The following is a 22,956-nucleotide window of genomic DNA, read 5'->3' on the forward strand; positions in this document are numbered from 1 at the left end:
GAGCCACAGTACTACTTTGGGCTTTTTCTGTTTATGTGGCACTGAGGAATCAAGCTCAGGGCTTCATGCATGCTAGGTAAGCACGCTACCACTAAGCCACATCCCCAGCCCTGAGATTATATTTTCTGAATGAAGGTGTATTGGCCTTGATTGCCAGCAGCCCTCTAGTTGGTCTTCACCATGCTCTAGCTTGATGGCAGCCAAGGAACCCACTGGGTTGGCACATATTTCCTCTCTCGGTCTTCATATTTTGTTTACATGAAGGGAGTACTTAACATTGTTCATTCTGTTTTACTCTCATAGAAGTACCAATCTTTATCCTTGGTTTAGAATGCACAGCATAAAGAAGAAGAGAGAAGGGGGAGGGAGGGGACTGGAGTCATAAGTACAGCATTTTCCATTTTGTTAAGGTTTACTCAGATGTTTCAGATGACTCTGTTCACCACTAGCTTTTGGTTATTGTGGCTTTGTATACATGTTAAAATATACCATAAAATCTAAATTTTGTGCATGATAATATGTGAAGAAAAACTTACTAGGTACTAGTAAGTTTATTCTAACTCAGATTTTTGTTGTCCTTTTTTTGTTTGTTTTTGGTGGAATTAGGGATTGAAATCCAGGCTTTGAGCTTGCTAGGCGGGTACTCTACCGCATAAACCCTTTGGCCAGCTGTGTGTGGTAGTTACTGTTGAGGTCAGTATCACATTATAAAGTCCAAACAGGCCTTGGACTTCGATCCTCCTGTTGGTGCTATCCTTATCTCTGTGATGACAGGAATTTACCAACTTCTCAGCATTTGTTTGTGATGGAGTTTTGTGCCCTTTCTTTGTCCAGACTGGCCTTGAACTTAATCTTCCTCATCTCCACCTCAAGATTGCAGGCTTTAACCAGCTTACTCATCCACAGTTTTGTATTGAAGAAACTAAAATTGCTAATCTTTGTTTTTCAACACTTAACCCTTTTCCCTGGCTACAATGTTCTTTATGTCCACCTTGCTCCCCATGGTGGCTGACACATGCTCTTCTTTGTGTCTCATCTAGGATCTTTTGAAGATGATTTGGCTGCCTTGGAGATTTGGAGATCTGATGCCACGATGAGGACTCACACACGGGGAGCCCCCAGTGTGTTTTTCATACATTTGCTCTGCTTCGTGTCAGCCTACGTCACCGACGAGAACCCAGAAGTCATGATTCCTTTCACGAATGCCAACTACGACAGCCACCCTATGCTGTACTTCTCCAGGGCTGAGGTTGAGGAGCTCCAGCTCAGGGCCTCGAGCTCACACAAGCACATCGCTGCCCAGCTCACTGAGGCTGTGCACACCATGCTGTCCAGCCCCTTGGAGTACCTCCCTCCCTGGGATCCCAAGGACTACAGTGCGCGCTGGAATGAAATCTATGGGAACAACCTGGGGGCCCTGGCAATGTTCTGTGTGCTGTATCCTGACAGCATTGAAGCCCGAGACATGGCCAAAGACTACATGGAGAGGATGGCAGCGCAGCCTAGTTGGTAGATTTTTGTCTTGTTCTTTTTAACTGTATAATGTTGTGATCCGCATTCAAGTGCAGCCACACAGGCTACATTTCCACATACTTCTTCATGTGCATGTGTATTGGGGAAGAGGATTACTTACTGCTTGTGTTGCTTCTGGTTTCTGAATGACCCACTGTTTGAAAAGGCCTAGTAAGTTTCATGTTTTAAATTAGAACGAAAACACCTAGATGCGACCTAAGCAAAGAAAAGGATGATTAGCTGGACCGAGTAAACAGCAGCATGTTGACTGCTGAGATGTCTTTCGCCTGGGTAAACATGTGCCTACCATCATGCATCACCGAATGACAGGGATGTGGTGGGAAATGCATCATGAGGTGACTTTGTCAGCTTGCAAACATTGTAGAGAGTAGTTATACAATCTAGATGTATGTCTATCTATGCTGTTCCTTACAATAGGGTAGCTTGTTGCTCCTAGGGCCATGATAAACAGCACAAGAATAAGCCAATCTCAGGAGAAAATAATGCTATGAAGAAATATAAACAGGAATACTGTAGCATACAGCACAGTATACTCAATATGTAAAGTCACTTATGCTGTAAAAGAACTGTTCTTGGCAGTACCACAGAGAACCTTCTCCAGGGGGTTTCATGAAAGATTCCCTACTCTCTAAGCATCGTTGCAGTGCATGTTTGCTGAATTGCATAGTGCTGCCGTTGCCACTTCAGTAGACTGAGACGAGAGCCTGTGCCTGTTTTGTGCAGGAATATATATCCCTCCATGGAAGATCTCCCAAGCAAATGTCACTAAACCGTCCTGGGAAGAGGGGTTACAGTCTAGGAGATGAGTTTAACCCAGGCCACTTTTTTTTCCAGTGTAGCTTAATCCTTCTATAGAATTTGACCTATTTTAAAAAAGGAAGTTATCAGGCAGTGCCCTTACATCACATATCTCAGCCCCATTGAGTATCTCAGCTAAACTCTTGGCATGTGAGATGCTGTGAATGTGACTTTATATTCCTTAGCAGAGTGGTCTTGCAGAAGTGAACACAAAGCAAAAGGTTCAGTTATTGGAAAAGACTACAGATGCTAAGTCATCAAGGAAAGGGATGTTAAATTTACCATGTCTTACCTGAATCAATGGGTAGAGGAATGCATTCAAAACAGATCTAAGATATGATTGTTGCAGCAATACAATTGTTAAAATAAAAAACAACTAGCTGCTGGCACAGATTTAGTTATCCCGTGTGCGCTTCTGAACAGCAGGCTTCAGTGCTGTGCTGTGAATTGTCAACTCTGGAGAAAAGGACTGGCAGAGTGGTCTTTGAAGGTGCAGGCAGATCTCCAGTGTTTGCATCATGGCTCTGCCGTTTTAATTAGTCAAGTCTCCTTTGGCAAATTCTGTAACTTCTATAAACTTCTTCCTTTGTAAGTGTGGATGATTGTTCCAAGGAGTGAACAAGATAATTCACGTAAATCTCTTAGCTTTATGTGCTTGGCAAGCAGTTGTACTAAAATGAGTATTCTGATTACAAAAGGGATGTGTGAAGTGGCAACTTTATTCTTTTAAGCTTTTAGATACAAAGTATTTTCCATTTAACCTACTCTGTAACTGGTGCTGTGTTTTAGGGACTTATTTGTTATGAATCATTTTTTTCCTCCCATTACAATGTTTTTGCTTACTTATCATCAAGCAGAACATAAATCATGGAGGAAAGGAATTACTTCACTTTTGTGCTGGAGCCAGTTGGCTACAGGAAATCAGAAGACCCTGTGAGGGAAACAAAGTTGAACTTTTGGACAGAGAAGTAATTGTATTCTTTTTTTTTCCTCCCCTTTCTGCAACAGACTGAATATTAAACCCTTGCCTACAGATTGCAAACTTCTGGATGGTGCCGTCTGAGGGCATTTTTACAAAATAAAACAAAATAACAACATAAAAAGGGAAAGGCAAAGTGTCATATTGAAAGGAACCAGTTAGTTTTCTTGTTTCACATTGCTTAGTATAACATGAAGAGTGGGTGTGCCCTTGTCAGCATTCCTGCTGGGCTCCAAATGCAATTCTGTACAGCTGTTTCTCCAGCTTTTTACTTCTCTAAATTGCAAGTTCAGGCTGAGACTTAAAACAGGGAGGAAGTAGCTGGGCCCCAGCACATGAAGCCACAGTGCCAAGAGTGAAAAGATCAGGTTTTCCTCTCATGACCTTCCAGTGATGAAGGCTGTGAGACTTGGCCCAGCATGCACCTGGAATCCATTAAAGTGGACTGGTGGAAACAAATGCTGGGCTGTCAGAAACCCAGCCCCAAACCCCCAACTTTCCTCTCATTCATGATTTTTCTTTCTCTTTCCCTTTTCCCTCGCCCTTTCGGCCCCACTCTTTCTTATTTCTTTCATTAAGAAAGCTCTCCACTTTTACCCAGCTTCAGATCTTGGCAATAGAAGAAGGGTAAGGTAACTGTCGGCTAACAAGCCTTTTTACATCAGTTAGCTTCTTTAAAATGTACATAAATGTGTTAGGAACCTGAGCACTGGGAACTCCTTTTTGAATGCCATTAAAAAAAAAAAAAGCAGATGTTGCTTTAAATGTTGTTTTAAATGCATTCTTGGACAAAAGTGGAAATGGGTAGCCTAGTGGCAGGAAGAGTTATGTGGAGGGGGAGGGGGTTGAAAGAGAAGCAAAGTCAGGTGTGCAAAAGAGCTGAGTTCTGTCTAAAGAATGTGTTTAAATGACTATGGGCTGGGCTGGGAAGGTGGCTCAATGGTAGAGCGCTTGCCTTGCATGCATGAGGCCCTGGGTTTGATTCCTCAGCACCACATAAGCAGAAAAAGCTGGAAGTAGCGCTGTGGCTCAAATGGTAGAGTACTAGCCTTGAGCTGAAGAGCTGAGGGACAAGCCCAGGCCCAGAGTTCAGGCCCTATGACCCACAAAAAAAAAAAGACTACGGGCTAAGTAGTAAACTAAGTTCTTGCTGCTCAGCTAACTTGTACTCTGTCCTGTTCTCCACCTAGTTCAAATGCAGGTTGGGATAAAATAGTTATGATAATGCCTCTTTCGAACAATAGCTTGAAGATAATTTATGGCAACTATAATCATACATCATCAAGAAGAAATCTCAAGAAATTCTTTTTTAGATCTGTTATGTTCTGTAGAAGATTCAGGGTCTGCTTGCCTCTGAGATGATTGTCTGGCTCTGTCCTACTTCCTAGCCTTTTAGTGCCACCCATTGCCTTTTAAAATATAGTATGTGTTAGGAAAATGGAAGAGTATGGAAAAGGAATAGGCCAGACTCAATCGGCAACAGGCGAGGACTGTTTATTGCCATCAAGGGGCACAGACTTTCCCAGGGGTTTGGCGGTTATGCAAGGGACTGGATTTTGGGGCTGGGTTTATGTGGGCCTTAACAAGGAAACAAGGGGGTAAAAATCAGGCTGTAATTACTGGGGATGGGGGGAGAGTACTAGGTACTTTTGGTTAGGTCCAGAATGGAATGTCACAGGCTTAGGTTGGAATAGCCTACATGCAGACTGACATGTGGCCAAGCCTGTTGGCGCACACCTGGTGTCTTGCTTGGGCTGGTTGAGTAAGGCAGGAGTCAGTCCTTCAGTATGGTCTTTAAAAAAAATTATTGTAAAATACTGTACAGAGGGGTTACAATTACATGGGCAAGATAATGAGTACATTTCTTATCAAGCATTGTAGCCTCCTCCTTTGTTTCCCCTTCCCATCCCTTCCCATCCTTTCCCCCTACCTAATTCTCCTCCCCCCCTCCAAAGTTGTAAAGTTTGTTTTTGACATAACAACTTGTACATCTCATTGTTGCAATGGGTCCACCTGTATCCCTATTTAAATAATTTGTTTTTTCCCTTCCCCTCCACAAATTATATCAACATCAAATACAGTGAAAGCAGGGGTTATAACGTGGGGGATCAGTGTGGTCTTTCACAGTTGCTGTAACTTGTACTGAAGACAGCAAAAATCCTCTCTCTTTTAATGGAATTACCTGGGCTTCGTACAAGCACAGGTAATATGAACAAATAGGGTTACACAGTCTTTCCACAAGTCTTTACAATCTGGCTCTTCAATTTTCTATTATATGAATTTAGCAAGCATGATGTGCATTCCTTGTTCCATATCTTGAGGGAAAAATATTAGTTGGCCACAGCTGCATATAGATCTGAAACCTGTTTTAGTGATATAATTTTTTAAGTTTATTTATTTAGTTGGTCATGGGGCTTGAACTCTTTGGGTCGTGGGTACTCTCTGAGCTCCTTTAGCTCTAGGCTAGCCCTCTGCCACTTGAGCTAGCCTCTTCTGGTTTTCTGGTGGTTAGTTGAAGATAAGAATCTCACACACTTTTCTGCCTGGGCTGGCTTCAAAACCTGAGCCTTAGATTTCAGCCTCTTGAGCAGCTAGAGTTATAGGTGTGAGCCACCGGTGGCCAGCTTATCTTTTTTTTTTATGGAATACTTAACTAAATAGTCTTATTAAGATGGAGAGTCTTGGTAACATTTCATTCTTGCTAGTGCTAGATAGATGTTTATGAAAACAGAGTAATATAGCATGAGTGAGTTCTTAGCGTCTTAGCAAGCCAGGTAGACAATTTTTACCTTAGGTATCTGCAAGTGGCTACTACTTTTTCATCTCCTCTGCCCTACAGATTAAAGGAATACATTTAGCCCTGCCTAACCCAAGCTTCTGTCCATCTTCACTTTCTGTCTGTGTCCCCATAACCGCTTTGGAGGTCATTGCTTGCTCCATCATAGCCTGTGTCCAAAAGCTTTGTGTGTAAGATGGCCTGACAGAGATGGCTCAGGGGAAGAGAAACTGGTTTGAAGCTTCTAATATTAATCTAGGAAGAAATGAAACCACAGTGAGGGTGAGGAAGAAGAATACATTATACAGACATTTAGGACAAAAGAAAATCTACACAAGGCTTAATTGGACAGATCTTTCAGCATGTAGGGTATTCTTTAAAAGACAGATTCCAGGGACCCCAGTCACCCCATCTCCCCCAGTCATTGAATCGTGACCTCTTGGAGGTCAGAAGTACATTGTCCATACATTTAAGAAGGGAGAGAGAGGGAGAGAGAGAGAGAGAGAGAGAGAGAGAGAGAGAGAGAGAGAGAGAGAGAGAGAGAGAGAGAGAGAGAGAGAGAGAGAGAGAGAGTTGTTTAAAAGGTGGTCCTGGGTTGCAAGTTGCATATTCACAGCCAGATCAAATGGATTCTCCATTTGATTCAGTCAGAAGGGGAGGACAGTAAGAGAGAGAGAGTAACTGTTACAGTGGCTCATGTATATTGTTATAGTTTGCTTCTGGAATGTTCCAGTAAAGGGTCAGATGTTGAAGACTTGATTCCCCAGCTGGTGGTTCTACTGGGAAGTAGTAGAAACTCGAGCGGGCAATTCTTGCTTAGAGGAAGTGGATTCTCTGGGGGATGGACACCTGGACGAGTATACAGAATTCACTCTGCTTCTTGGCTCCCAGGAGCTGAGAAGTTTTTGTCCGCCATGTTTCTCCCCATGCCACACCCCAGTCCCAAACAGTTGGATCAAACAGCAGTGGACTGAACCCATGAGCTCAGTTGTTTCTTCCTTACCAGTTATCCCAGGTGTTTGGGCACAGAAATAAAATGCTGACCAATACAGTGTTGCTTGGTGGCTATCTTGGTATTTATCATACCTAGGACCTCTCCCCACACCCAGTCCATTCTTGACCGTTGTTATTCTGAATTCATTTTGCTCTGGTTGATTCTGTCCATGTTGAATGTGTGAGCCCTTGAGGGAAAGAAAATACCTTTGAGAGTTGAAAGAAAGTGGGTTCTATTATCACCTTTACCATGAAACATGTCCCCATCCAGGATGTACATTTTGTGATTTTATGGTTTTCAAACTTCTCACTCACAAGTTGACTTGACATGCAGTCAGTGGGAGTTCCCCTGACCTTCACGCACTGACACTGAGTCTAGGCAGAAATACCTTCACCAGCTAGCCCTGAGCTGCTCCTTCTGCCTGCCGGTACCCATCCTAGTCTTACCAAGCCTGCCTAGAACTTGATGATTGATGTTAGCTTTTCCTTTGTCCATTGCATTCTTGAGCCTCTCATTGTTCACAGTCCTTATAGTTACTGGTTTTTATTCAGCACATTGGTTTGTAGTCGCATATGGGTTGTTTATCCTTCATATCGGATGTCCATTATCTTATGTGTATACACTATTCATGGATGTTCCTGGTCTGATAACCACAAAGGATCTTTGGTTTTGTTCACTTTAAAGCTGCCTTTCAGAAGTCCCAGTGGACCCCCCATTGACTGAATGTCAGTTTGTCAATGAAAAGTTTCAGTTCTTTGAAGCCAGTGGCAGAGGTGTTAAATAAGTTAAAGAAGAGGGTATGGAGATTAAGGGAGAATTCTGTGGGGCCAGAATTCCTGTGTTTCAGTCCTGTTTATAAACTGTGTGATCTGGAGCATGTTCCTTGGCTTGTCTAAGGTTCAGTTTCCTTACCTGCAAATAAATGGGAGCTAAATATCCTTGCCTCCGTCAAACACGATGTGGCATAAAGTGTCAGATGTTACCTTTAAGTGCTTCTGTTATCGTTACAATACAAAGCTAGTGTTACCATTACCTTTATCTCTGTGCTTATATTTTTAATCTTCATGTAAATGGATAGGGTTTATTTTTTCTGTCGCTTCCTGTAGGCTAGGAGCAAATTTCTATTGGTTATCATGACTGTAAAATACAGTCGCTTCCACTATTGCAATTTGTGTTAGTATTTTGTGAAATTGGAAACCGCTTAAAATAAGCAAACTCTGGGGCTGAGAAGGTGGCTCAGTGGTAGAGCGCTTGCCTTGCATGCATGAGGTCCTGGGTTCCATTCCTCAGCACCACATAAGCAGAAAAAAAAAGCCGAAAGTGGTGCTATGGCTCATGTGGTAGCGCGCTAGCCTTGAGCTGAAGAGCTGAGGGACAGTGCCTAGGCCCAGAGTTCAGACCCTACGACTGGACCTCCCTCCCCCCCCCCGAAAAAAGAGAAATAAGCAGACTCTGTGGAGGCCTACAGATTTTCAAAATCATTTGCATTGCAATATTGTATGAATGTTGGGAATTAGATCAACTATTCTTTTTTTTTTGGGGGGGGGGGTCTGGTCCTGGGGCCTGAACTCTGGGCCTGGGCGCTGTCCCTCAGCTCTTCAGCTCAAGGCTAGCGCTCTACCACTTGAGCCACAGCACCACTTCCGGCTTTTTTCTTTTTGCTTATGTGGTGCTGAGGAATCGAACCCAGGGCCTCATGCATGCAAGGCAAGCGCTCTACCACTGAGCCACCTTCCCAGCCCCTAGATCAACTGTTCTATTATCCATACAAATAAATTCTTGGGTTATGCAGGTATGTGAGGATTTGATGGGTAGTAGTGAGTTACTGACACCCATGTTACAGCCAGATGTATATATTGTCATTGTAGATGCACCATTACATGGTAGAGTAGTATTGGACTGGACAACAGTAATTTGGCCTCTGTCTGGCACACCAATCCCCATGAGTCAGTGGAGAACATGTTCCCAGCACTCTGGCAACAAGCGTGAAGTCTGAGTTGTTCTTTTCCTAGAAGTAGGGAATTAAGTCACATTCTCAGTGTCTGTTTATAAACAGTACACATGCTGGCAAACTGACATGTTAAAGCTAGGCAGCTTTTTCTGTGACCAAATAATTTAAAAACTCATTAGTCTTGTTTTTTTTTAGCACCAGGCTGTTATCACCAGGAGAGAGAACTGAATGTTGAAATTACAACTAAATGCAAAAGGATCCTCCAAATTCCTACTGTCATAATGATCATATACTCCTTATAAACAGGGTAGCCTAGTTTTATAGATTTGTTCTTTCATTGTTTTCTTCCTAGTCTATTATCGGCCACATACTGATATATGATTGGGGATCCAATTGTGAATGCCATGGGGGGGCTGGGAAGGTGAAGAGAGAAACCTGCTCTACATACATGTAGTTGCAAATGTATTTCCTAAGAAGAGGGAAATGGACGGAAAGAAGTGAAACACAGAAGTTCTGATGGGTGACTGGAGAAAGTCAAACCAGTATCACTTCCAGTGCAAAACATAGTCTAGAAACTGTAGTCTCTCAGAATATTTTAAAACATTCTCACCTTGAGTTTTATTTGAAAGGAACACTGCATCTTAGTTTTCATTAACTCCTGCAAAAAGTTTGCATTTGTTTCCTCAGGATGAATAAGATTAATCAACTGCAATAATATTGGGAAAACCTATTACTTTGTTAGAGACAACTGTCACAGAGCTTTTCATCTTGCATTGCATTTGTTATTAATATCTCAAAATAGCTGGGCACTAGTAGGCCACACTCATAATCCTCGCTACTCAGGAAGCTGAGACCTAAAAGACTGTAGCTCCAGCCAATTTGGGCAGGACGTCTGTGAGACTCTTATCTCCAATTCACCAGCAAAAATGCCAGGCTGGAGGCATAATTCAAGTGGCAGAGCACCAGCCATCAGTCAACAAGCACAGAAGGCAGTGGCCCTGAGTTCAAACCCTGGTACTTACACAAAAATGAATGGATGAATGAATGAGTGAATATCCAAGTTGATTTTCATCACCCCTTATAAATCTATGTATTGATGATTTTTTTTTGTGTGGTGGGGCTTGAACTCTGGGCCTGGGCACTGTCCCTCAGCTCTTCAGCTCAAGGCTAGCACTCTACCACTTGAGCCACAGCACCACATCCAGTTTTCTGAGTGGTTTATTGGAGAAAAGTATCTCATGGACTTTCCTGCCGGGCTGGCTTCGAACCGCAATCCTCAGATCTCAGCCTCCTGAGTAGCTAGGATTACAGGTGTGAGCCACCTGCGTCCAGCTGATGATTGTACTTTAAAATAAAAGATTTCTAATGTATTAATTTTTTAGGAATTTTAAAATCACTCAATTGCAAGGGGGCTTCATGGCATAGAAAGTTGAGCTTTAGCTTAATTACTGACTGGGATCTCTTCCACCTCCCCGAATACAGTACACTCTCCATTTGTTTCCCTCTCTTGGAGATTACTCACTTACATCCCGCACAGTTGATGAGGATTTTCAGGATAATTCCTTACAGTTCTAACTGTGCAAGTTCCATTTTTGCTTCCTGTTTAGTGTAGGCCCACACACTGTTGAGCTATTTGTAGGATAATATAGACAGGAAAACAGAAATTTGGCTCTCTAGGACATGACAATGAGAGACTTCACAGAAGTCAGCTTTTAGACATCTATGGAAGTGTCAGAAAACCTTTTGGCGGAAATGCAGTTCATTTTAGGGAAAGAATGCAATGCAGGAATTTCATGGTGGAATCAGCTCGCGCGAGGCATCTCACCTTAACAGCTGTCCTGTGTGTGGTGCTGATGAGATAGGTCTGTCCTGGTTGAGAGGTCAAGGATGTTGACCTTCACACCTTCGTGCTGAGCAGCTGCAGGAAATAAGACTGCTAGCTCTGTTCCCCTCTTACAGCAAGCCAGCCATGAGAATAGAAATAAGAGCTTTTTATGCACATGGACATTGGTGAGAGCCGTACTAAGTGGGTACTGCCACTACATGTTGCTTCATGTCTTTGGATATTTTCTGCTACCTTTATCGATCATTGGAAAAAAAATCTGAAGTAACTATTTTGTAAACTCTTGATGTTGCCAGAGGCTGGAAGAGGAAAGTGGTAGGGCTATAATTTTCATATGAGACAGATTTTTATGCTTGTGTCTGCCGTAGAGGGAAGTGAGTGGTGTGTCATTAAACCCCTTGGTTTATGTTGTAATTTGTGCTCTTTAGTTTTGAGAAATAGACTCTTCAGAAGAGCGATGAAAACTGTGAGCCCTTCTTATGCCCTCCTTTCCATGGTTTATTTTTCTTTACAGGTTGGTGAAAGATGCCCCTTGGGATGAAGTCCCACTGGCTCATTCCCTGGTTGGGTTTGCCACTGCTTATGACTTCTTGTACAACTACCTGAGCAAGACACAACAGGAGAAGTTTCTTGAAGTGATTGCCAATGCCTCGGGCTACATGTATGAAACTTCATACCGGAGAGGATGGGGCTTTCAATACCTGCACAATCATCAGCCCACCAACTGTATGGCTTTACTCACAGGAAGCCTAATTCTGATGAATCAAGGTGGGTGTGATCTCATCAAGGCCGGGGTGATACCTGAGCTGGCATCAGTCATTATTACCATGTAGCATTTTGAATGAGTGTTCTTGGGTACATGTTTCTACTTGGATCCTAACTAATCCCAGCAGATGAAGTAATACCCAGGACATCTCTCAGTTAATTAAGGGATATCTTTTTTCTTAATTTCTTCTAGCTGTATTAGCTTGTGGGTTATTTAATTATGGCTTATGATTGTCCCATATTTATTTTTCCAGAGAATTATTATAGTGAAGACGGCCAATCTAGAAGAAATGATGTTATTGAAATGAAATAGGTGTTTTATTATTTGAAAAGAATATTCCTCTCACACAGATGTGAATCGCAGTATCCCTTTTTTCTTTAAACAAAATAACCAGATTAGCTCATAATGTGACAAAATTAGAAGTAACTTTTATGGGTTATTCAGCTACTTTTTATAGTTTTCCATGTTGTATTTTCTTTATTCTTGTAATCTAACTTAATTATAACTCCTGTGGAAACCTATAAATGCCTAGTATTGTATTTCAGAAAAGCAGATGGGGGAAACTGGGAGAAAGCACAGGAAGGGGGGGCGGGTGACATTGTCCAAAAAAAGTAATGTGCTCATTACCTTATGAAATGGTAACTCCTCTGAACAACACCATAATAATAAGGTTATAATTTAAAAAGAAAAGAAGATCATAGTGAATTATTAGAATATTAAATATATATCAGAACTTTGAAATCGAAAAGAATTTAATGCTTGCTTATATTCCCCCATTAAGAATGAATGGATGAACATTTTGTAGATTATTCATCAACAGATTTTACCCAAATCTAGCTTTCTCACTTGTCACATCACAACATCAACTTAATATAATTACTTATAATTAAGACTTGTAGGAAAAACTCAACAATAGTATCAATGACTTGAAGGGACAGAATATTTTGTAGTCCCTTGTAGTAGTCTACAATAGTATTTTGTTAGACATTGCCTAAAGAGTGAAGAGTTCAAAGGAAATCAAGTACTGTGGTATCCAGGGTCTTGAGATACCAGTCACATTGTTGTCTGTGGAGGAGGAGGACATAGAGAAGAAAAAGACCATCACTGGAATTTTAAAGCCACAGGCTAGAGGGTGGAGATGGGAAACTGTGGGGTTGGCAAGTTCATTGTGGAGCAGTGGCAGGAAGGGCCAGGCTGCAGTTATTGGTCACCTCGATGCTACTAAGCCTGAGAGCAGTATGTCCACAGTGCTTCACTTGGGACCTGGCCTTGGGCTCAGAGCTGCTGGTACTTGGGCCTCTGGAAACCCCAACGTAGCTGAACCCGTCTTGTTGGCCACAGTAGAGCAGTCAGCACTCAGATGACACACATTTGTTTCACTAAAGCATTAAAGGCTCCACCCAGTAGGTAGAGCTTTGTGTGCTTTACAAAGAAATGAACAAAACAGATCAAACCTTTAAGTCCTAGGTGCAGATTATAGTTTGTTTATTTTGAGTCACATGCCTAAAGTCTAGAACAAGTCAGCCTTTCCATAGTTTCAGATTAGCAAGGCATAATTGTGATTGTTAAAAGGATTATGTGAGACTTTGTTCAGTGCTGTGTAAATTAGACATGTTATAGACACGTGAGTTTTTACCATTGCTTTTAAAAGCAAGAATTTCTCAATCTCAGTCCAGAAGATGGTGTAAAATTTTAGACTGTGGATCTTCAGTTGGGAGACTAGAAAAAAAAATGTGATAGGTAGAAGAACTACTTGAACGAAATCATGTAGTTCATACTTTGGCAGACTTGTGACTCCCAGATGGTTTTTTTTTCACCATTAAATTTCCATTCCAGCCCTGTTGTGTTGTATTTTAAGTCCTGTGCTTCTAGAAACTAAAGGCTGTTTCACATTTATTATGTTTTGCTGAGTATTATAAATTCTGTTAAATAATGATACAAAGTGACAAACTCAAGAAGTATTTTCAAGTAGTTTTTAGGGAAATTGAATAGGAGTTCCAAGGTACAAAGCTAGTCTTACGCACAAAGTTACATGCAACTTATGATCTTACCTGTGAAATTTTCTTGATACTCTCTGAAGTGTTTAACTCCATTTATTTAATAAACTTTGTAATCTATGTCATGTGCTTACTACATACCTTGATTAAAAGGATATTATTTGTAAAGTTGACAGTTTTACTAAGTGCAATTTGTAATAATATAAACTGATCTGTTAACTCTTAGGGATTTTTTGGGTCAGTCATGGGGCTTGAACTTAGGGCCTGGGCACTATACTCATAGGGTTTTATTTGTTTATATTTTGTTACAGTCATTATTTCATGTATTTCTCACCCTTTAGGGTACTTACAAGAGGCCTACTTGTGGACCAAACAAGTTCTGACCATCATGGAGAAATCTCTGGTCCTGCTCAGAGAGGTGACAGATGGGTCCCTCTACGAAGGAGTTGCCTATGGCAGCTATACCACCAGATCACTCTTCCAATACATGTTTCTTGTTCAGAGACACTTTGACATCAACCACTTCGACCATCCATGGCTTAAACAACACTTTGCCTTTATGTATAGAACCATCTTGCCAGGTACAGTAAGAAGGCTAAAATAGGAAAACATTACACTATTGTTAATTCTTTCCATTTATGAAAATGAGCTAGACTAGGAAAAATAAATGAAATATGTGGGATTTGTCACATTGTATTCAAGTATTTGGTTTTCTTGGTGGTACTGGGGTTTAAACTCAGAGCCTCATGCTTGCTAGCAGGTGCTATACAACTTGAGCCATGCCCCAGCCTTGCCTTTTGCTATTTTGGAGATGGAATCTTGTGGAATTTTCTGCCTGGGGTGACCTGGACCTTTGACCAGATCTCAGCCTCCTTAACTAAGATTGTAGCTAAGGGTGAAGGAATGAAATGAACTATCAATGGCTGGTACCTTTTTTTTAATCACATAAAAGTTGAATTCAAGAGCTGCATGTAGCCAGGACATTTTGGGAGCTAACATGAGGATTTGTAATTTAGGTACTATAAAGCTTACGTGTCAAATATATTTTCCTAGTCTCCACTGTACTTTGATTTTTGCATTTATCTGAACTTGAATAATCAGAAGTGTTCATGAAAATAATGACTCAAAATAAGATTTAAACATTAATGATTATATCCCAGTTTATTTTTATTCTTTATTCCTGCATAATTGTATTGTATTTTAAATTGTTTATTCCAAAGCACACAGACATGATTCCAAATGAAAGACAATGAATTGAACCTGTAGCATTTCTTTAAATATTTTATAGGAATAAATGGTGTAGAATATAGAAAACAAAAAGGCAATTTGCTATAAAACATCAAATTTCATATTGCTGTGCAGTTTACCCTCTCGGAGAACTGGATGTAAAACACAAGTAGTTTGTGTGTGTGTTGTAGTAGTTTATTAATTTCTAAGAGAGCTTTATAACTCCTTATTTCTAAACCTGGACTAGCATATTAGAGAAAGTTCAAGAGGTCACTTTTCTTCAGGGTAGATATTTTCCCTTTGAGAAATAGAATTTTTATTTGGTGATTTTAGACCTGCAACAGAGTATTCAGTATGTAAAGTCATTTTTCTCAGGTTGTGTATATATGGATTAAATAGAGTCTCTTTTATTGAATTAGTTATCAAAAATATTGCAGAGTAAATTCAGAAAAAAAATCTTGCTTTATCACTTATTCTTAGACACACAGAAGAGTTTGCAGTGCATAGTGGCAATGAACAGGGGACCTTTGAGAGTTCCTAGGAATTTGTCATTTGAGTTGAGATATAATGGCTGGCCATTTCAGGGTTTGGGTGCACCTTGTGCCTCTTCCTTGCTAGGAAGAACAATAGGAATGCTTCTAAGCGGAACACTTACATGTTTATTTATTAATTTATCATACTTTTATTGAACATCTATATGTCAGGCATTGTACGCAGAGGATTTCAAGAGGAATAGAACATGTCCTGTACTTCTATAGAACTCAGAATTGAAATGGATTTTTTTTGGGGGGGGGGGGGTTCGGTCGTGGGCCTGGGCCTGGGTGCTGTCCCTCAGCTCTTCAGCTCAAGGCTAGCGTTCTACCACTTGATCCACAGAGCCACTTCCGGCTTTTTTTCTTTTTCATTTTTTCTTTTTTTATTTTTACATTTTTAAAATTTAATTTAATTTCATTTGTGAACATACTGTACAGAGGAGTTACAATTACATGGGCAGGATAATGCGTACATTTCTTACCAAGCATTGCAGCCTCCTCCTTTGTTTACCCTTCACATCCCTTCCCAGCCTCCCCCCTCCCCCCCAATCCCAATCCTTCTCCTTCCTCCCCCTTCCCCCCCCCCCCCCGCACCAAAGTTGTAAAGTTCGTTTTCTACATGACAACTTGTACTTCTCATTGTTGCAACAGGTCCACCTGTATCCTTAAACAACTGGTTTTTCCCCATCTCCTCCACAAGTTATACTGACATCAAATATAGTGAAAGCAGGGGTTATACTGTGGGGGGAGGGACATACAAAGCAACAAAGAGATAATCTTATAAATGCGTTAGAAACACATGCATGAAAGAAAAAAACATTAAAATACACATCTAAGGGTTCATTTTCCTGACATCACATTATCTGACCTTTTCCGCTTGACTCATACATATACTAGATATTACAAATAAGGGAAACCACATAGGTCCCATGGTTTCCCTTTTTTTCTTTTTGCTTATGTGGTGCTGGGGAATTGAACCCAGGGCCTCATGCATGCAAGGCAAGCACTCTACCACTGAGCCACCTTCCCAGCCAGAAATGGATACTTTTGAATGCCATATTTTATAATAAGATTTACTTGGAAGAGCATTTACTAAAGCATTAGAAAGCAAAATCATTTGTTTTAAATTATGTAAATACAATCATAGTAAGATTTTAGGAGAGAGTTTGGGTTTTGTTTTGGGTTTTTTTTTGCCTTCTCTTTTTCTGTTACCTTTGATATTCTGGTAATGATTATTTCTGTCCGCTCTAGAGTTTTCTTCTGTTCTTTTTCATGTGCATCTTGTAGTATATCCTGTCTTGCATTTGTTTTTCTTCTCTAGCAATGATGACACCTGGCTTGCTGAGCCATATATTTTCTCTTTGTGAATCTTCTGCTGAATCTCTACTGGGAATTGAGTTTTTGTCCTGAATTTATATACAGTATAATTTTTCCTTTTTGTTTTTGAAGTCAATTTAAAGTATCTTGTGCTGTTATCTCTTCTAGAATACAGGTTGGGCATTGGCAGAGTTAGTGCTTATTCCAGGTGAAGGAACTTGGTGTTCACGAGAGGATATGCACCCACAAATACAAATAGTATTGCACATGGTGTAGACTTTGGAAAACAAAGAAGAGGTGCAGCATATACACATATTGATAAGTGTGACCCACCTATTACCAGTCAATGACAAATTGCCACAAACAGAGGCTTGCACACATGATCTGTAGTAGACTCTCAGGGAGATTTTGATGACTTCATTTGGTATAGAATAGAAACATCTTTGGTTTATTTTTCTTATCTAAGTAAGATACATACATTGATTCTAATTCGTAACTAGGTTTGAACATGCTTATTTAGATCTTTCTGGGAATCTAGTTTTAAACTTACCTTCATGTTTTTAAACTTCCTTCTTCAGGATTTCAAAGAACAGTGGCTATTGCAGACTCAAATTACAACTGGTTTTATGGTCCAGAAAGCCAATTAGTGTTCCTGGATAAATTTGTTCTGCGTAATGGCAGTGGAAACTGGCTGGCTGACCAAATCAGGAGGAACCGTGTAGTGGAAGGCCCTGGAACACCCTCCAAAGGACAGCGCTGGTGCACTCTGCACACAGAGTTTCTCTGGTATGGCACATTGGGCTGGCATTCAAGGAAACGGTACAGGGTGCTATTCATATACTTTACATTTACACAGAAAACTAGTCTAAAAATCTTTCTCCATGTCAATTGGGTATGTGCAACATCAGTTCAAATCCCATCAGTGTCTTAAAACTCAATTAGATGTGTTTCTTCACATTTAAGACCTGATCTTTATTCCCAGTCTTTGAGATGTGTTAGGGTTGTGTTATATATGTTACTGATAAGCAGACCTTGGTTTTACATCATTTTTTTGAAATCATGGAAGGAGAAAAGTCCTAGTTATTATGATAATCACACCAAAGGAAGTAGTCAATATGGTTTTGGTAAATGGTGCATTATAATCTTCTAATAGCAAAGCTGTTCCTAAACTTTCAAAAGTGTTTTAAAGTATTTTTACAGTATTTGACAGCTTCGCTTTGATAATAAAGAGACCGTGTAATTTTTTTGCCATAATCTTTTAAGCCCAGGAAAGGCTTGGGTCTCTCTTTTCAAGTATTGCCAAGTATATTGTTGGCATCCATTAAGTTAAAATCATAAGGATGGGGCACCAGTTTGTTATTAATCCTGATACCTTTTGGAGTTAGTGAAATCATCTTTCAAATCCAAAGTAAGTCTTATATAGTTTACTTCTCTTTATTCTTTTCTTTCAGAGTTTAAACAATAAAGGAGAAAAACAGTAAATTTGTGACAGTCTATAGTTAAACTAGCATTTTAAGCTACTTTTACATATGGCCTAAAAATTAATATGCAACAATTCCCTTTCATTCAGATTACCTATAACTAAAAATCCAAGAGAGTTCTTTAATGTGACTCTAGGAATTAGATTAATGCTAAATCTAACTTGAATTTAAAAACATCTGCCTTTATAGGAATATGCTACAACCAAAAACTCAGAGAAAGATGACTATTTAGCTTGCTTCTGTATTGTTTAAATATATAAGCCAGTATTCTACACCTGAATAGAGACATGATTTCTGAACAACAGTTGAGGGTAAAAATCAAATACCAATAAACACTGACTGTATGATAGGAGATTGATTCAGTAGGCAAAAGTATATATGAGTTAACAACATAAATCTCCTTCTCCTCCCCTGACCAGAAAATCACATGACTCTCGACTAGGCAGCTTTCCAAAATCATCAAAAATAATGAACACTTCATTATTATTTTTGGACCTTTTGTGAACATTTAATGCTAAATATTATATTACTTCATAATAAACATTTATCATAAAGGAAGGAGCATTTGTTGTTTTTTTTTAAATTTGCATTATCTGCAAATTAAAACCAAAACCTTTGGCTGTGGACTCAGCCATGGTAACCACAATTTTACACCATCCGTGATTAGTTTCCTGGAATTGTATCTATTTATAGTCTTAGATAGGTGATGGGCAATAAACTTAATATGTCAAATGCTACCCTATTCTAATTCATATTTTTTAGAGGGAAAGTATTTGGAGGAGGAACTGATTGCAAACCGAACATCGAATAACTTGTTTCTGTAGAATAATTCAATATAACTTCCAGCCAGTTTTAAGAGCCCAGATCTTAACCCAAGATTCCCTAAAAGTGCTGAAATTCTACTAAGCACAGTCATTTCCATGGTAGCTCAAAACTGTCTAGTAAAGAAGGTCCATGGAGAGAGTAACAGCAGAAATCATCTCAGTCTGAAACCTAAGGACCAGAAGTTATAAAGATGTACCCTCTTCTGATTACCAGTAGTTTTCCCTTCTACGTGTTCATTATCAGTGTTTCCAGAAACTTCCCCAATACAGTCAAAGCTGCCAATGTTCTGGGAGCATTTGTGTGTTCTTCCTTCTGGCCACACTATCATGTGACATCATAGTTCTGGTGAGTTCTTTTTACTTTCACCTGAAAGCCATTAATTTTTTTTTCAATTAATCCCTTCAGGTATGATGCCAACTTGAAATCGGTTCCTCCTCCAGATTTTGGCACCCCTGTGTTGCATTACTTTGAAGACTGGGGTGTTGTGACTTATGGAAGTTCACTGCCTGCAGAAATCAATAGATCTTTCCTTTCCTTCAAGTCGGGAAAACTTGGGGGACGTGCAATATACGACATTGTCCACAGAAACAAATATAAAGATTGGATCAAAGGATGGAGAAATTTTAATGCGGGGCATGAGCATCCAGACCAAAACTCATTCACTTTTGCTCCCAATGGAGTGCCTTTTATTACTGAGGCCCTCTATGGGCCAAAGTACACCTTCTTAAACAATGTTCTGATGTTTTCCCCTGCTGTGTCCAAGAGCTGCTTTTCTCCCTGGGAAGGTCAGGTCACAGAAGACTGTTCATCAAAATGGTCAAAATACAAGCATGACCAGGCAGCTAGCTGTCAGGGAAGAGTGGTGGCAGCCGTGGAGAAAGATGGGGTGGTTTTTATCCGAGGAGAAGGTGTGGGAGCCTATAACCCTCAGCTGCACTTGAAGAACATTCAGAGAAATCTGATCCTCCTGCACCCACAACTTCTCCTCCTTGTGGACCAAATCCACCTGGGAGAGGAGAGTCCCCTGGAGACAGCAGCAAGTTTCTTCCACAATGTGGATGTACCTTTTGAGGAGACAGTCGTGGATGGCGTCCACGGGGCTTTCATCAGACAGCGTGATGGTCTCTATAAAATGTACTGGATGGACGATACTGGCTACAGTGAGAAAGCAACCTTTGCCTCAGTGACATACCCTCGGGGCTATCCCTACAATGGGACCAACTATGTGAATGTCACAATGCACCTCCGAAGTCCCATCACCAGGGCGGCTTACCTCTTCATAGGGCCATCTGTGGATGTTCAGAGCTTTAGTATCCACGGGGACTCTCAGCGACTGGACGTGTTCATAACCTCCAGTGAACATGCCTATGCGGTTTACCTGTGGACAGGGGAGACCACAGGACAGTCTGCCTTTGCCCAGGTCATTGCAGATCATCACAAAATTCTGTTTGACCAGAATTCAGCCATCAAGAGCACCACTGTCCCCGAGGTGAAGGACTACGCTGCTATCGTGGAACGGAACTTGCAGCATTTTAAGCCAGTGTTCCAGCTACTGGAGAAGCAGATCCTGTCTCGAGTCCGGAACACAGCTAGCTTTAGGAAGACTGCTGAGCGCCTCCTGAGGTTCTCGGATAAGAGACAGACGGAGGAGGCCATCGACAGGATCTTTGCCATATCGCAGCAGCAGCAGCAGCAGCAACAAAGCAGATTAAAGAAAAACCGAAGGGCAGGCAAGCGCTATAAATTTGTGGATGCTGTCCCTGATATTTTTGCACAAATTGAAGTCAATGAAAAAAAAATCCGTCAGAAAGCTCAGATTTTGGCACAGAAAGAAGTACCCATAGATGAAGATGAAGAAATGAAAGACCTTTTAGATTTTGCAGATGTAACCTATGAAAAGCACAAAAGTGGAGGCTCCATGAACAGCCGTTTGGGGCAGGTACGGGTGGTGACAGCGACTCACGGCGGAGTGCCATCCCTGTCTGCATCCTATACCAGACTGTTCTTGATTCTGAACATTGCGATTTTCTTTGTCATGTTAGCAATGCAACTGACTTATTTCCAGAGGGTCCAGAGCCTCCATGGCCAGCGATGTCTCTATGCGGTTCTTCTCATAGACAGCTGTATTTTATTGTGGTTATACTCTTCCTGTTCTCAGTCACAGTGCTAGCACTGAAGCTATCCATGGTTTGATCATTTATGACCATATTGCAAAAATGTATCATTCATTCACCTCAATTTCTTACTGCCCCTGCCCCCGACTTTAAGAAACAAAGGGAAGGCATGATTTCTCAAGAAAGGAGGGATGTGGAGAAATCAGAATTGGAGCAGTGAAGAACTTGCCAAAGGTATAATGGTAGCTTGGTTGTTCCCCAGTATTTCTGGAACTATTTGGCTTTGCTGATTTATTAGTCAGTATAATATACTTGTAGAAGAAAGGAAAAAAAAAATCTATGTTTGAAGTATTTTTTTTCTTAAGATACAAAAATTAGAATTGGGCTTATTATTAATTTAAACTTGTTAGTATTTTTCTTCTTACTTTTATAGAGGAAAAGGATGAAACACAATTCCAAGATATCTAGGCTTTTAACATAGAAACATCAGATTTTTTTTTTACAAGAACTGGATGACTATTCAGATAGCATAATAGAAATGATGATAGATCATTAAAACTCAAAATATATTTCCAATAGGAAACATTAAAAAAATGAGTATTTTCTTGATGAAGTTGATCTCTGAGAGCATGTAATTGGTTGATTTTATATATTCAGTGGCATTTTAGTAAATAAGACAAATGCAGGTAATTCAATATATTTTCCTTTTGTGGGAAACTTTATAGATCCAATGACTGTTTCAAAATAAAATATTTGCTATCCTAACTTCAATACCAAAGAATATGAGAGCCTAAAATTTGGATATGATTCTTACATTTTTTAATAGAAATCTTTCAAGTTTATTTTGCTAAATAAACATCATAATTGTGATTTTCTCTATTGTGTTCTTGGTTCTATTCATTCAAAATTACTCAAGTTAACATTCAAAAATCTTTGAAGATAGATCTTTATTTGAATATGGACTTAGTAAGCTTATAATATATTGCTTCAGAAAAAATAATCCATTTATTTACCTTTTTGGTTTTTTAATTTTTATTCATTACTTGTTCACCTTTTTTGTTTTTTAAACACATTTTAAACATTTTAAGCAAAACCCATCTTCTCATATTTAAGTAACATCCATTTGTTTTTCAAGAACAAAGTTTCTATAGCTATTTGCAACTGAGTCATCAGGAATAACAGCAGCACAGAATACTGGAAATTTTCCCATAGTTTGTACCTGAACATAAGAAAATAAGATACTTAAAAAAAGAATTTAAGGAATAAAGTGATCTTACATTCAACATATTCCTCCCTTGAAAATAGGTAATGTGTCACTGAGTTATAGGTCTAAACTAGTCATTGTAATAATGTTTCCTCTTACTTGTTCTTTTTGTTCATGGAAATGCTAGGGGGCAACAAAAACAAGAACTCTGTGAAACTCCTTTGAGTGCCTCTTTTGAGTTCTAATTTTGAATCTTTTTACATAAATAAAAGACACGTTGGCTTTTAATAGTGCTTCACTCATTATACTTGACTTCTGAGGAAGTATTTTTTGTCCCATGCAAAATCTCCAGGGAGGATGTCATTACACACTGTTTAGAAGAATAATGTTTTTAAAAGCATAATGCTTCCGTTTGCTTTGCATGGATGCTCTTACTGGGATTTAAACTTGCTTTCTGGGACAGATTCTCTGCTTACTTAACCTCATTCAACATTTCTCTCGTTCTTATCCAAGAGACAAATTGTCTGAAGTGATCAAAAGAAAATTTTGGGAAAAAAGGGGGTTGAGGATTACTCTTTGAAGCTTCCAAGAAAACTTGATCTCAAATCCAAAATGCAA

At 40.0% G+C, this 22,956-nt stretch overlaps 1 protein-coding gene across 3 annotated transcripts in view; it reads left to right on the forward strand.

Moving 5' to 3' along the window:
• LOC138808758 (dermatan-sulfate epimerase-like) overlaps nucleotides 1-21,936 on the forward strand; it is a 45,651-nt gene extending 23,715 nt beyond the window's left edge. Inside the window, exons 2-6 of one of the 3 annotated variants that reach the window (XM_069994942.1) lie at nucleotides 1,041-1,509; nucleotides 11,389-11,642; nucleotides 13,979-14,218; nucleotides 17,293-17,500; nucleotides 19,426-21,936. In XM_069994942.1, coding sequence (XP_069851043.1) covers nucleotides 1,094-1,509; nucleotides 11,389-11,642; nucleotides 13,979-14,218; nucleotides 17,293-17,500; nucleotides 19,426-21,190 — 2,883 coding nt within the window. In that variant the 5' untranslated portion in view covers nucleotides 1,041-1,093 and the 3' untranslated portion in view covers nucleotides 21,191-21,936. Of the gene's footprint in view, nucleotides 1-1,040; nucleotides 1,510-11,388; nucleotides 11,643-13,978; nucleotides 14,219-17,292; nucleotides 17,501-19,425 lie in introns of those variants that run through there. The other 2 variants (XM_069994943.1, XM_069994944.1) reach the window with 2 other exon arrangements.
• The last annotated feature ends 1,020 nt before the right edge of the window (nucleotides 21,937-22,956 follow it).

The sequence above is a fragment of the Dipodomys merriami genome, unplaced genomic scaffold (assembly GCF_024711535.1).
Source record: "Dipodomys merriami isolate MVZ:Mamm:240054 unplaced genomic scaffold, mDipMer1.0.p SCAF_476, whole genome shotgun sequence".
NCBI classification, from domain to species: domain Eukaryota; kingdom Metazoa; phylum Chordata; class Mammalia; order Rodentia; family Heteromyidae; genus Dipodomys; species Dipodomys merriami.